We start from the raw sequence: 13,342 nt of genomic DNA on the forward strand, positions 1-13,342 counted from the left end.
CTTACACAGAAAAGGGATATTTTTCTCTATTAATTGATAACTCATTGGATGCATACTGGCATGCTTTCTCCAAATGTATCGACAAACAATTAAGCTGGGAATGAAATAATACATTTAACCTGGTTTTGAATTCAGAGCATTTGCACACTGTAAAGGAAGTTTGTAACCTTTAATATAAGAGGCTCTGTTAATGGTATGTAGGTTGGAACCCTGCACAAAGGATTGTCCAGTAAGGGAATTTATATTCACTTTAAAGAAGGGGTAATGGATTGCACAAGTTACGCAGTTTGTAGCTCTAGGCCAGCCTTCCCCAACTTGGAGCCCTCCCTCCAGATGCTTTGGATTACAATTCCCGGGTTCCTGATCATTGGGTATGTTGACTGGGACTGATGGAAGTTGAAATGCACAACACCTGGCTGCCCTAGGCACTATTCAGATAGCTTGTTGCGGCCTGATGGAGCCTTCTTCCTTTGCTCCTATTCATGCAGCTGTGCCAGTCAGTTGCCCTTATCACAGATCATGTAGCACTGCCTGTTTAATGCTCCTGGGCAGAATTGCTTGCCAGTCTTTCTGATTCTATGGGGTAGGGTTTTGTACTGCCTCATCTTCCCCTTGTTTCACAGTGATCTGGTTAGCTTGCTTTCTCTGAAATGCCTCAAACATTGAGGGTCTAGCTGATCAAGAGGCTTTGCAAAAGGATGGACAAGTGTAAGAGCCAGTCCTATGGCTCTCATCTCTATCCTGCTGATGTTTCAATCATGGCAGCTACAGGGCTGTGCCCCCACGTCTCATCAGGCATGGACAATTTCAGGGTTTTATGGCCAGGTTTTCTAGCCTGAAAGAGCTGCTACTACCATATAGTACAGCCATGATAGACTGCTTGTCATCTAGAGTGCTCACTGGAATAGCATCCGAAGTACCATGGAGATCTCTGATTTAGGGAGCCATGGAGAAAATCAGCAGGCTTCTGGGAAAGGACAGAGATGGGGTCTGAGATTGTGGCACCCCTTTCATTCTCTTTCCATTTATTGCTTCAGCAAAATTGCTGTTCCCTATGAAGTAATGTTCTAAGCAGCTACCTATAGGATGGCCACTTACACAGTGCCAAGAAAGAGGAAATGCATCACCAAAAAAGGAGAACAAAAGAGGGCACCAATTTGCATAACATTTGCATATGCAAATGTATAGGTATAGGTGCAAATTTAGAAATAACCATTATTTAAATAGAAATACAAGACATCTCACCATAGTGGGGAAGACTGACCAGGTGACCTGTGTGTCTGTTCAGTGTGCTGTCCATGTGCTAACTGTTGACAAGCAACTTCAGTGCCCCTCCCTGATTTCCCTTCTTGTAGTTCTGTGTCTTTAAACCAGATTTGGACTGGACAGGCCATCAAACAGAGAACACTTTAAAATAGAGGACTGCCATCTGACACCTCTCCAAAATAGAGGACTGTCTTCTGTAAAGTAGGGCACCTGGCCACCATACATTTGCCTAGGGTCACCATCCACAAGTCCATCTGAAATCACAGCACTCACTGGCCAAGTTGAGGAATTTGATAGCCTGACACAATGTTGGAAAGTCCAGCAGCCACAGCAGCAGTGACCATGAGCCTGGGTCTGTTCGTTTGCTGGGCCTCCTGCTCAAAGGCTTCCCGCATTTCCTATGAAAAATAGTGCTGTATAAATTACCCCTGTACCACCATATATCATCCTCCTACCTTGCTTTATAGAGGGAAATTCCTGTTTATATAGTTACTTGTGTGCACCCCAGTTCTGTGCAGTGAGAAGTTGTAAGGGTTCCAGTGTTCACCCAGGATTTAGTTTCTTTAAAAGGAGGTCACATAAGACTTATGGCATTTCTGTGACATAAAGTTATACACAGTCTGAGCATAAGATGGGGGATTCACAGCATTACCACCCCAAAAGATTCCTGTTCTCCATTAGATTTCTAGGGAAACCCATAGCATCATAGGATTTCCTGTAGAGAGCAAAGTCAGCTTTCTGTCTTTTTTTCCAGACCCAGCACAGACTGCTCACTGACTCATCTACTTTTTTGTTATTATCCCAAAGAACAAACCATGGGTTACAAGTCTGGGTTGTTAACTCCCACAATTCTGCACTGGACATCATGGTCAACATGGACAATAACCCAGGGACAGAGTACCCCCGGGTCCTTTGCTCAGTGGGAGGGCAGGAGCCAGCACACATGCTCACTCCCTCTCATTCGTGGCTACCCAGGGTTTAAACACACCGTAGCTGTGACATGCAAACCAGCTCCTTGAGTCATGTTAACAATGACTCAGAATTGAACTGCAGCAGCAGCCGAAAGGCTTGGAGATGCCCAATGGGATTGTTTACCTTTCTCCTTTGAGCAGCAGGCCTCTCAGTTTAGTGGGGATGAAATAGTGGTTTGTCATGTGGAATGGGGAACTGCTGGTTCAGAAATACAAGCCCAAAGCCCCCTTAGCCATGCAGATCTAGCTGTATGGCTGATTGGATCCCAGCTAGTATTTAAAGTTTTACCCTTTGGGGTGTTTTTTGTTCATTTGTTTTTGCTCAGGTCGTAATTTTTAACTCAATTGTCTTGTATCTAGCCTCTTGCAAAGCTGATTTTGCTTTCACTGACTAACCGGAACTGAGTCCTTCCAGAAAAATCTGACATCCATAGATCTAGAGAAGATCCATAGATGTGCTTTATGTTCTGCTAGCATTATCCTTGATAATAGTGCTGGCACTAATTAACCTGCTGCATGTGTTCCACCATGTAACTAGTATTCATTTCAACATGGTTAATTGTAAACTGTGAAGGTGATGGACTAACCAGCTTACCTTAACCAAAACAGTAAAGAGGGCCTTATCCTGAGCAGTGCTGCCTCGGGAACCAGGGTACTCCCAGTCATAGTCCAGCCCATCAAATTCATACTGGCGTAGGAATTTGATGACTGAGTTGATAAAAGTCTGGCGGGTTGCAGAAGTGGAAACCATTGCACTGAATCTAGGTAAGAGAAGACAAGTGGAGAATTAGGAGAAATAGCTGTAACTAGCACTCATGCACACCACTCCACTCTGCAATAACGGAATGTATTACCAAGAACAAATAATATTTGTTGTTCAGACGTTAAGTTGTGTCCGACACTTCGTGACCCCATGGACCACAGCACGCCAAGCCTTCCTGTCCTCTGCTCTCTCCCGGAGTGTGCTCAAGTCCATATTCATTTCATCGGTGATGCTATCTAGCCGTCTCATCCTCTGCCATCCCCTTCTCCTTTTGCCTTCAATCTTTCCCAGCATCAGGGGCTTTTCTAGTGACCTTTCTCTTCGCATTAGGTGGCCAAAATATTTGAGCTTCAGCTTCAGTATCTGTCCTTCCAATGAGCACTCAGGGTTGATTTCCTTTAGGATGGACTGATTTGACTTCCTTGCAGTCCAGGGGACTCGTAAGAGTCTTCTCCAGCACCACAGTTGGAAAGCATCAATTCTTCGGCGCTCAGCCTTCCTTATAGTCCAGCTCTCACAGCCATACGTTGCTACTGGGAAAACCATAGCTTTGATTATACGAATCTTTGTCGGCAAGGTGATGTCTCTGCTTCTTACTATGCTGTCTAGGTTTGCCATAGCTTTCCTCCCAAGGAGCAAGTGTCTTTTAATTTCATGGCTACAGTCACCGTCTGCGGTGATCTTGGAGCCCAAGAAAATAAAATCTGTCACTGCTTCCATTTCTTCCCCTTCTATATGTCAGGAAGTGATGGGGCCAGATGCCATGATCTTCGTTTTTTTAATGTTGAGTTTCAAACCAGCTTTTGCACTTTCCACTTTCACCCTCCACAAGAGGCTCTTTAGATCCTCTTTGCTTTCTGCCATTAGGGTGGTATCGTCTGCGTATCTGAGGTTGTTGATAATTCTCCCGGCAATCTGAATTCCGACCTGTGATTCATCCAACCCGGCGTTTCTCATGATGTACTCTGCATATAAATTAAATAAGCAGGGTGACAATATGCATTCTTGTCGTACTCCTTTCCCAATTTTGAACCAATCGGTTGTTCCATGTCTGGTTCTTACTGTTGCTTCTTGACCCTCGTACAGGTTTCTCAGGAGACAGGTAAGGTGGTCTGGTACTCCCATCTCTTTAAGAATTTGCCACAGTTTATTGTGATCCACACAATCAAAGGCCTTAGCGTAGTCAGTGAAGCAGAAATGGACGTTTTTCTGGAATTCTCTTGCTTTCTCCATGATCCAGCGAATGTTGGCGATTTGATCTCTAGTTCCTCTGCCTCTTCGAAACCCAGCTTGTACTTCCAGTAGTTCTTGGTTCACATAGGGATGTCAGAGAATTTCGCCATGAATCTCGGGGAGGCCGAACGCCAGCGAATTCGGCCCCCCGAAATCGGTGGCAGAAAGGTCTGCCCCCCCCCCCGGGACGGGACTTACCTTGGGCGGATCTTCCTGGCGGCGGCGGCTGCGGCGGCGGTTTGGCAGTGGTTCAGCGGCGGCAGCTGCGGCGGCCGCTCTTCCGACCGGCTGCCGCCACTGCCATTTCCAGTAAAAAAAAACCAAAAACAAAAAAACGTGATAGGCTACATAAAGATTTACGTAGCCTATCACGGCTAGATTTTTAAAAAACACCATGATAGGCTACGTAAATGTTTATGTAGCCTATCACGGCTGATTTAAAAGAAAAGAAAAAAAAAACGCGCGTACGCAAATGGCGGTTCCCCTTATTTTCGCCATCTTCGTCTACGTAAATGTTTACGTAGACTAAGACGGTGAAAATAAGGGGAATGCAAATAGCGTAGCGTCTACGCTGTTTGCGTTCCCCTTATTTTCGCCGTCTTAGTCTACGTAAATGTTTACGTAGACTAAGACGTGCCAAAATAAGGAACGCAAATGGTGGCACCCCATGGGCGCCGCCATTTGCAAACGTGCATTTTTTTTCTTTTAAATCAGCCTTGATAGGCTACGTAAACATTTACGTAGTCTATCATGCCTGACTGCAGGGACGCAAATGGCGGCGGCTACGGCCGCTGCCATTTGTGTCCCTGCTAGCCAGCGGCCGGATGTCCGGCCACTGGCGGAACCAGCCAGCGGCTCCGCAGAATCCCTGCGGTGCGGAGCCAGCCGGCCAGAATTTCGGGGGGGGAGGGATGGGGCGCCTCCCCCCCACCTTGAATCAATTTCGCTAAAAGGTAAGTGACTTTCGTACATCCCTAGGTTCACATACTGCTGAAGCCTAGCTTGTAGGATTTTGAGCATAACCTTGCTGGCATGTGAAATGAGCGCAATTGTACAGTAGTTTGAACACTCTTTGGCATTGCCCTTCTTTGGAAATGGAATGTAAACTGACCTTTTCCAGTCTTGTGGCCACTGTTGAGTGTTCCAAATTTGTTGGCATATTGAGCGCAGCACTTTAACAGCATCATCGTTTAGGATTTTAAATAGCTCAGCTGGAATACTGTCATCTCCGCTAGCTTTGTCGTTAATAATGTTTCCTAAGGCCCATTTGACATCACTCTCTAGGATGTCTGGCTCAAGTTCAGTGACCACACTATCATGGCTGTCAGGGACATTCAGATCTTTCCTGTATAGTTCTTCTGTGTATTCTTTCCACCTCTTCTTAATCTCCTCTGCTTCTGTTAGTTCCCTGTCTTCTTTGTCCTTTATCATGCCCGTCTTTGCACAAAACATTCCCTTGAGATCTCCAATTTTCTTGAAAAGATCTCTAGCCTTTCCCATTCTGTTGTTTTCCTCGATTTCTTTGCATTGTTCATTTAAGAAGGCCTTCTTGTCTCTCCTTGCTATTCTCTGGAACTCTGCATTCAGTTGGATATATCTTCCCCTTTCTCCCTTTTCGCTTCCCTTCTTTCCTCAGCTACTTGTAAAGCCTCATCAGACAGCCACTTGGCTTTCTTGCATTTCTTTTTCTTTGGGATGGATTGAGTTGCTGCCTCCTGAACAACGTTACGGACCTCCGTCCATAGTTCCTCAGGCACTGTGTCTATCAGGTCTAATCCCTGAAATCTATTCCTCACCTCCACTGTATATTCATAAGGGATATGATTTAGGTCATACCTGAATGGTTTAGTGGTTTTCCCTATGTTCTTCAATTTAAGCCAAAATTTTGCAACAAGAAGCTCATGATCTGAGCCACAGTCAGCTCCAGGTCTTGTTTTTACTGACTGTATAGAGCTTCTCCATCTTTGGCTGCAAAGGACATAATCAATCTTATTTTGATATTGACCATCTGGTGATGTCCATGTGTAGAGTCGTCTTGTGCTGTTGGAAAAGAGTGTTTGCTATGATCAGTGTGTTCTCTTGGCAAAACTCTATTAGCCTTTGTCCTGCTTCATTTTGTACACCAAGGCCATGCTTGCCTGTTATCCCGGTGGTTTCTTGACTTCCTACTTTAGCATTCCAATCCCCTATGATGAAGAGGACATCTTTTTTTGGTGTTAGTTCTAGAAGGTGTTGTAGGTCTTCATAGAACCGATCAACCTCAGCTTCTTCAGCCTCAGTGGTTGGGGCATAGACTTGAATTACGGTGACGTTGAATGGTTTGCCTTGGATTCGTACTGAGATCATTCTATCGTTTTTGAGATTGTACCCCAGTACTGCTTTCCCCACCCTTTTGTTGACTATGAGTGCTACTCCATTTCTTCTAAGGGATTCTTGCCCACAGTAGTAGATATGATGGTCACCTGAATTAAATTCGCCCATGCTTGTCCATTTTAGTTCGCTGATGCCCAAGATGTCGATGTTCAATCTTGCCATCTCATGTTTGACCACCTCCAGCTTACCTTGATTCATTGATCTTACATTCCAGGTTCCTAAACAATATTGTTCTTTACAGCATCGAACTTTCATTTTGCCACAAGACACATCCACAGCTGGGTGTCCTTTTGGCTTTGGCCCAGCCGCTTCACTCTCTCTGGTGCTACTTGGAAATTCCCTCTGCTCTTCCCCAGTAGTATATTGGACACCTTCCGACCTGAGGGGCTCATCTTCCAGCATCATCTCTTTTAGCCTTGTGATACGTTCCATGGGGTTTTCTTGGCAAGAATACTGGAGTGGGTTGCCATTTCCTTCTCCGGTGGACCACATTTTGTCAGAACTCTCCGCCATGATCTGTCCGTCTTGGGTGGCCCTGCACGGCATAGCTTATGGCTTCACTGAGTTACGCAAGCCCCTTCACCACAACAAGACAGTGATCCATGAATTCAGAAAAAAGTGCAAAGGGCCACCCATTCCAACCCTCTATTACAAGACCGGAGCCTACCCCCCGCCTTAAGACCAGCCCTCACAATCTTTAAATGGTGTTCAACAATCATACACTCAGGTTCCCATAGGCAGGTATCAAAGAACAAATACTAGACAGCTCAAGTAAGTGAGCCAAGTCCACATGCCTGGAGGAGTTTGAAAAATGTCCTATGTCAGTAGTGAGTTGTTTGAGGAAATTCCTTTCAAATCCCAAATTATAGTGATGAACATTCACATCCTGAGTTTTTGAGTCAAACCCCTCCACTGTGTCTTCCTAAGAAAAATGTTATTGGAGCTTACGGTGCTGTTCCAAAATTCCAGCCTCCAATAGCCAGGAGAGTCTTCAGTTGTCCATTCCTGTGAATAAAGAATTAAGAGAGCTTAAGTTCAATTCCATATTTTTTTACTCAGCTTCCTCATTATGATTATTTTCATGAGGCAAAAGGGAAGCTATTGTTCTTTAAATATCAACAATGCCATGTCTCACACAATAACTTCTATAGGGATAACTTCAATAAGGCTATTCACAGTGACTTATTTTTTCTATTCCCCCCCCCCCCCCTTTCCTGGAGCAGGAGAAGTTCAGGACATTGTCATAAGGAGAAAATACTGGAAATTTACAGTGAAATTTTCTTTTCTAGAAAAGTGGAGCTTGGACATGGGTGCAGCAGCAAGCACAGACAATCTCAAAATATTGTACGTGCCGCCTGTTTTCTTAGGAGATCCAACCCAAAAGAAGGGCTGATCTTATCACGCACGGGATATGTATGATTTGCAATAAAATATATATTGGAGATGGTTGGCCATTAAAACAAGTTAAAGGGCTCTTGGTCTGACAGAATGGAACATTTTAATGAGCTCAGTTGCTATAACTCACTGGAGGGTAACATCTAACCAAAGCTCCAAGGAGAAAGCCCAGAGCTACACACCAGCGTATTGCTGTACTAATCACCATAGATGAAGATGATACTCTTTGAAGAATTTAGCCTATAATCATTGTGATCCAAGTCATGGGTGTGCTTTCACACTTACTTGTTACAATAAAGTTGCATTTCCACACAACAATGATACAGTTACTTTCATTGGAATTGGGACACTAATGCATTTTGTATGTAATCAAGTCCCTGGTGATGTCTGGTGCATTCTATGTTTGTTTTTGACCATAGCAGCTTCATATAAAAGGCTCCTGGTTGCCTGCCGTACTATATAATCTCAGGCTTCTGATATCAATTGTGCAGAGGTTTTTGAAGAGGCACTCTTCTGAGTTGGTCAACAGACCATATCAAACCAAGAACAGCTTGGCATAGGGCTACTTACTGGTTCTTCAGACCATTGAAAGATTTGTAAAGGGTCACATCATTCCATTCAATGGTGGCGATCTCGTTGTTCTTCATGCCAGCAAATGCATAGATCAGTTGGGTACACAGGCATGGGTCAATGTTATCAGGCTTGAAACGTCCAAGACCTGGTCTGTACTGGGCCCAGTTGGTAAAGTAGCATGTCAGCTGGTAGGCAAAGCCTGTGATCAAGAGCAAAGTGGAGGAGGTAATAGGATACTACTTTGCATAACAAACCACAGTGATCCATGAAAATATAAACTGGCTTCAAGTACAAAGGATATGCTCATTGGAAGGACAGATACTGAAGCTGAAGCTCAAATATTTTGGCCACCTAATGCGAAGAGAAAACTCACTGGAAAAGACCCTGATGCTGGGAAAGATTGAAGGCAAAAGGCGAAGGGGACGGCAGAGGATGAGATGGCTAGATAGCATCACTGATGCAATGAATATGAACTTGAGAACACGCCGGGAGAGAGCGGAGGAGAGGAAGGCCTGGCGTGCTATGGTCCATGGGGTCACGAAGAGTCGGACATGACTTAACGACTGAACAACAACAATAACAAAGGATATGGATTAGCTCGGTTACACCATGCCCAGTTCAAGAGTCCAAGTGATATGTCTGTGGATCCAGGAAGAGGAGCTGTGACATAACTTTAGTGTGTGCTCAGCTCTCAGATGAGCCCACATTTTCAGTACCTCCATAAAGCTGCTGAAAACATGTTGATGATAAAGTGGCTATGTGTCCTACTTTACAAAAGTCAGTCCAAGACCAGTTTAAAGATAAAGAACCATAAGAAGCTGGGAGGGCAGGGGCCATGAAGTTGCACATTGGCAGTTAGCACATGGGCGGTAGACTGAGCAGGTACACAGGTCACCTGGTCACAGTCCTCCCCACTATGATGAGATGAATTCGATTTCTAGTTAAATTATAGTAATTATTTCAAAATTTGTATTTCTACCTGTACATCAGCATCTGCAAATGTAATGCAAATATATGCCCTCTTTTGACCTCGATAGTCTTATAGGCCCTTTCCAACCCTACTATTCTATGATTCTATGACCTCTTTTTAAAATTATGATGTATAAGTGTTTTAGATGCATCTGTTTTAGATGTGGAGCAGTATACAGATGTTGTAAATAAATCAATTAAGTGGCTGACCTAACTGAAGATTGGTGCAGTGTTGGTGCAGTGAACGTGGATTGAGTAGTGTGTGCTGAAGCAATCATACAATCACTTTAATATTATTATTATTATTATTAAATTTATTAATCGCCCATCTGGCCGGTCACCCAGCCACTCTGGGCGATGTACAACATACAATAAAACAGTTTAAAACAATAAAATTCTACAGTAAAAACATTTTCTAAAATACCCTAACCCACCCCAAATGCCTGCCTGAACAACCACGTTTTTAATGCACGACGGAAGCTCATTAAAGAGGGGGCATGGCGGAGTTCCCTAGGGAGGGAGTTCCACAGAGTGGGGGCCACCACAGAAAAGGCCCTCTCCCTCATCCCCACCAGTCTAGCTGTCCTGGCTGATGGGACAGAGAGAAGGCCATCCGAGGCTGATCTTGTTAAGCGGCCTGTCTGGTGGAATCACCGAGTTCATGTGAATTAGCTCTCAGGGTGGAGATTTAGTAGTTGGATGATTGAATTTTCTAAGACTAAATAATACTGGACCGAGCTTTGTCAGCGAAACAGCCAACTTCTAAATTTTACAGAGTTGTTCTTTAGGCAGAATGAAAAAGCTAAACAATGAAATCAGCTGACAATACAAATATTTATCACCATTCTGGATTATATGCAGTCTCACAAGAATCTTGGCAGAACATGAATTTTAAAATATTTTGCTGTGCCTAAGGCAGAGGTTAGCACCAATAAAGAATGTTAATAAGATTAAAGAGGTATAGGGGGTACAGACCCTCAATACTATATTTCCAGTGATAGGTGTAGAACTATTTTACAAATCATCATCTCACTTAATTTTACGCCATCCCTTGAGAACAGGCAGATTCATACTTTTTAATTAGATCTAGGGCAAAATCCTGTGCATGTTTAAACAGAAAAAAGTCCTACAACTCCTAGAATTCCTCCAGCCAGCTATGCTGACTGAGGCATACTGGGAATTGTAGGACTTTTTTCTGTCTAAACATCCATAGGATTGCACCCTTATTTACTTATTTTGGAGATTTCTACTTCCCAGTAAGAAAGCCCCTGAGGTGGCTTTAAAGTGACACAGGAGTTGTCCAACCCCACCCTATCAGTCCATTGCTTTGCTTATACTTTGCCCATTCATTACTTACCCAGCTGAGCATTCAGTAAAAGTACCAGACCTATGAAAGAAACAAATAATAAAGAGCTAAGCCTTTTAAAAAAATGTAAAAGAGCACATTGATTTTATTGGCTTATGAGGCAAAGGCATTTAAATAAATGTTGAACCCAAAAATCTTTTATACTCATAATAACATCTTCCTGATTTTTTATATAAGAAAAAATGGCCATATATTGAGAATATATAGTAAACATACTGTTGGAAGTTCAGGTCAGAATTTATTTGGCCTAATCTAAGTGTTAAATATTTAGCCTGATTGAAAAAGGAGCAACTTTCAATACCATATGCAGCAGAAGGCAAATGTGAATAAGGGCATAACCCTATGCATGTTGACAGGAAAAAGTCCTATAACTCTCAGCATTTCCCAGCCAGCATGGCTGTAGGAATTTTTCCTGTCTAAACTTGCATAGGACTGCATCCTAAGTGTAATATATCACAGGTTTAAATTGGTACCACATAGGAAAAGCTTTCTCTATTCAGAATCCAAATACAACTTTTGAAGGTTCTTCCTATTTTGAAAGGTCTAATTTGTGTCCACTTCTGCAGGTAAAGGGTATCAGTTTGGAGGAACTAAGATTGCTGATGCCTAGTATTTTAAAAGATTGACTGTTACCTGAGAACATAATATCCAGCATGCTATGTAACAGATGCCCCTTCTTTTGAACATCAAGTCAGCGATCCATAGCACATAATGTATATCTCCAATTTCACCTACCAAAACTCTACCTTGTCCCTTGCTTTTGAAATTTTGATCTCACAGTGCTAAAAGGGGGCAATGTCTTTGCTTACTACAACAAAGCACCTAGACACTTCACATGTTGACATTCCTGCTATCAAGTGGCATTCTGAAAATCAACCTTCCCCAACTTGGTGTCCTCCTGATGTGTTGGACTACAGCACCCATAATCCTGAGCCAGCATGATAACCCATTTGTTACAGACAAACCCTCTTGGGATTCTATGGCACTGTATTGTACACAGCCACAGTACATATCCGTGTATGTTTATTCAGGAGGAAGACTTACTATGTTCAACAGGGCTTACTCCGAAGTAAGTGTATATAGAATTGCAGCTCAGTCACAGTTCGGACTAGCCCATTCAATGAAGAGTTTAAGAATAAAGCCACATAGTTCATCATTCAGTAACATTATGTATAAATAAGTTGTAAAGATTTACCAGTAAGGAGAATCAGCCTAGCCATGGTTGAATCTGTGTACCACTCTTTCTCAGTCTCCCACTGCCTTGTATAAAAAAAAATCTTCCTTTTATCACATGGCTCCTTATCAAGAAAGATAACCATAAAGGCCATTAATAAAAACTAATTGGTAGTTAATGGATTAATAAATAGATATTTCCACCTCACCTTTGTCACGTGGCATTTTCTCTCTATCTCATTCTGTTTTCGTCTTCCACCATGGAAATGTCAGAGCTAAAGTGATAAGAGCCAATTTGGGAATGTGTTTGTTCTAAATGGAATTGATAGTAGCTAGTATGTTTCTAATAATTTTAACAGTATTTGTATTGCTATCAAGGAATATAATTGTGGAATGTTAGAAGGAACTGCTGTAGATAAAGTTATTTGAAAGTGAACTGTAAATGTATTCTAGGCTATATTTCTTACAAATGGCTAGAAAATGAAGCAAGAGATGTTTTTCGTTAATTTTAGGGAACCCGCTTTTCTAGACCAATTGGACTAAAAAGCACCGAACAGTCTGAAAATCATTGTTCACAAGCCAACTTCTCATCTGGAAGCCCAGAATTCAAGATGGTGGTCCAAGCTGGTATCTTAACAAATGTTTTCAGTTTCTCTGGCTGTATATGAGCTTGAAAGAATCAATTAAACAGCTGAACTGAGGGTTTCAGGTACCTACAAATTCAATACTCCAAAGAGGACTCCTGAATTTGAATTGTAAATGAAAAGAGGGAGGGTAGAGGATAGAGGCATTGGAGTGCATATATTCAGTTGGATCCATCTTCTGAGGGAATTCTGGGAGTGTAAATCTGAAGTAGATGGAGTACTGTTGTTCATGACATAGTCCTATAAGAAAAACAAAGGAGTGAAATGAGAGTTTCTCATTGGCGAACATTTATTTGACTTTATTTACTTCCTTTCTATTTTCCTTTCCTTTCCATTTTTGGGGAAATTCACATAGTCTTATGAGGGTGCTTCTGTGGAGTCATATTTTGATCTCTTTGTTCTATTTAGCCACAGTTCTTTTTGGTGTCAACATTGGTCTTTTGTCTCTACAAAAGCTCACGGCCTGGCTCTTGAGCTCTTAAAGGGCAGACTGTGGCTGAATTCAGTGTGGCCTGAGAAAAAACCTCTGGGATAGCTCTAGTTGAACTCTTAAGAGAAGAGTTAAAATTGAAAGGACATTTACAATTAACTGATGAATTTCAAACAATTATCTCTC

General features: G+C 42.6%; 1 protein-coding gene across 1 annotated transcript in view; it reads right to left on the minus strand.

Moving 5' to 3' along the window:
• LOC146348461 (acidic mammalian chitinase-like) overlaps window positions 1–12,129 on the minus strand; it is a 17,273-nt gene extending 5,144 nt beyond the window's left edge. The window contains exons 1-6 of the mRNA XM_084853164.1: window positions 12,105–12,129; window positions 10,901–10,930; window positions 8,572–8,773; window positions 7,555–7,611; window positions 2,833–2,998; window positions 1,540–1,664 (exon numbers count right to left, since the gene is read on the minus strand). Of these exons, the coding sequence (XP_084709290.1) occupies window positions 1,540–1,664; window positions 2,833–2,998; window positions 7,555–7,611; window positions 8,572–8,773; window positions 10,901–10,930; window positions 12,105–12,129 (605 nt within the window). The remainder of the gene's footprint in view (window positions 1–1,539; window positions 1,665–2,832; window positions 2,999–7,554; window positions 7,612–8,571; window positions 8,774–10,900; window positions 10,931–12,104) is intronic.
• Between the last annotated feature and the right edge of the window lie 1,213 nt (window positions 12,130–13,342).

Source organism: Heloderma suspectum, chromosome 4 (assembly GCF_057233095.1).
Source record: "Heloderma suspectum isolate Gila_16-S chromosome 4, 16-S_ref, whole genome shotgun sequence".
Classification (NCBI taxonomy): domain Eukaryota; kingdom Metazoa; phylum Chordata; class Lepidosauria; order Squamata; family Helodermatidae; genus Heloderma; species Heloderma suspectum.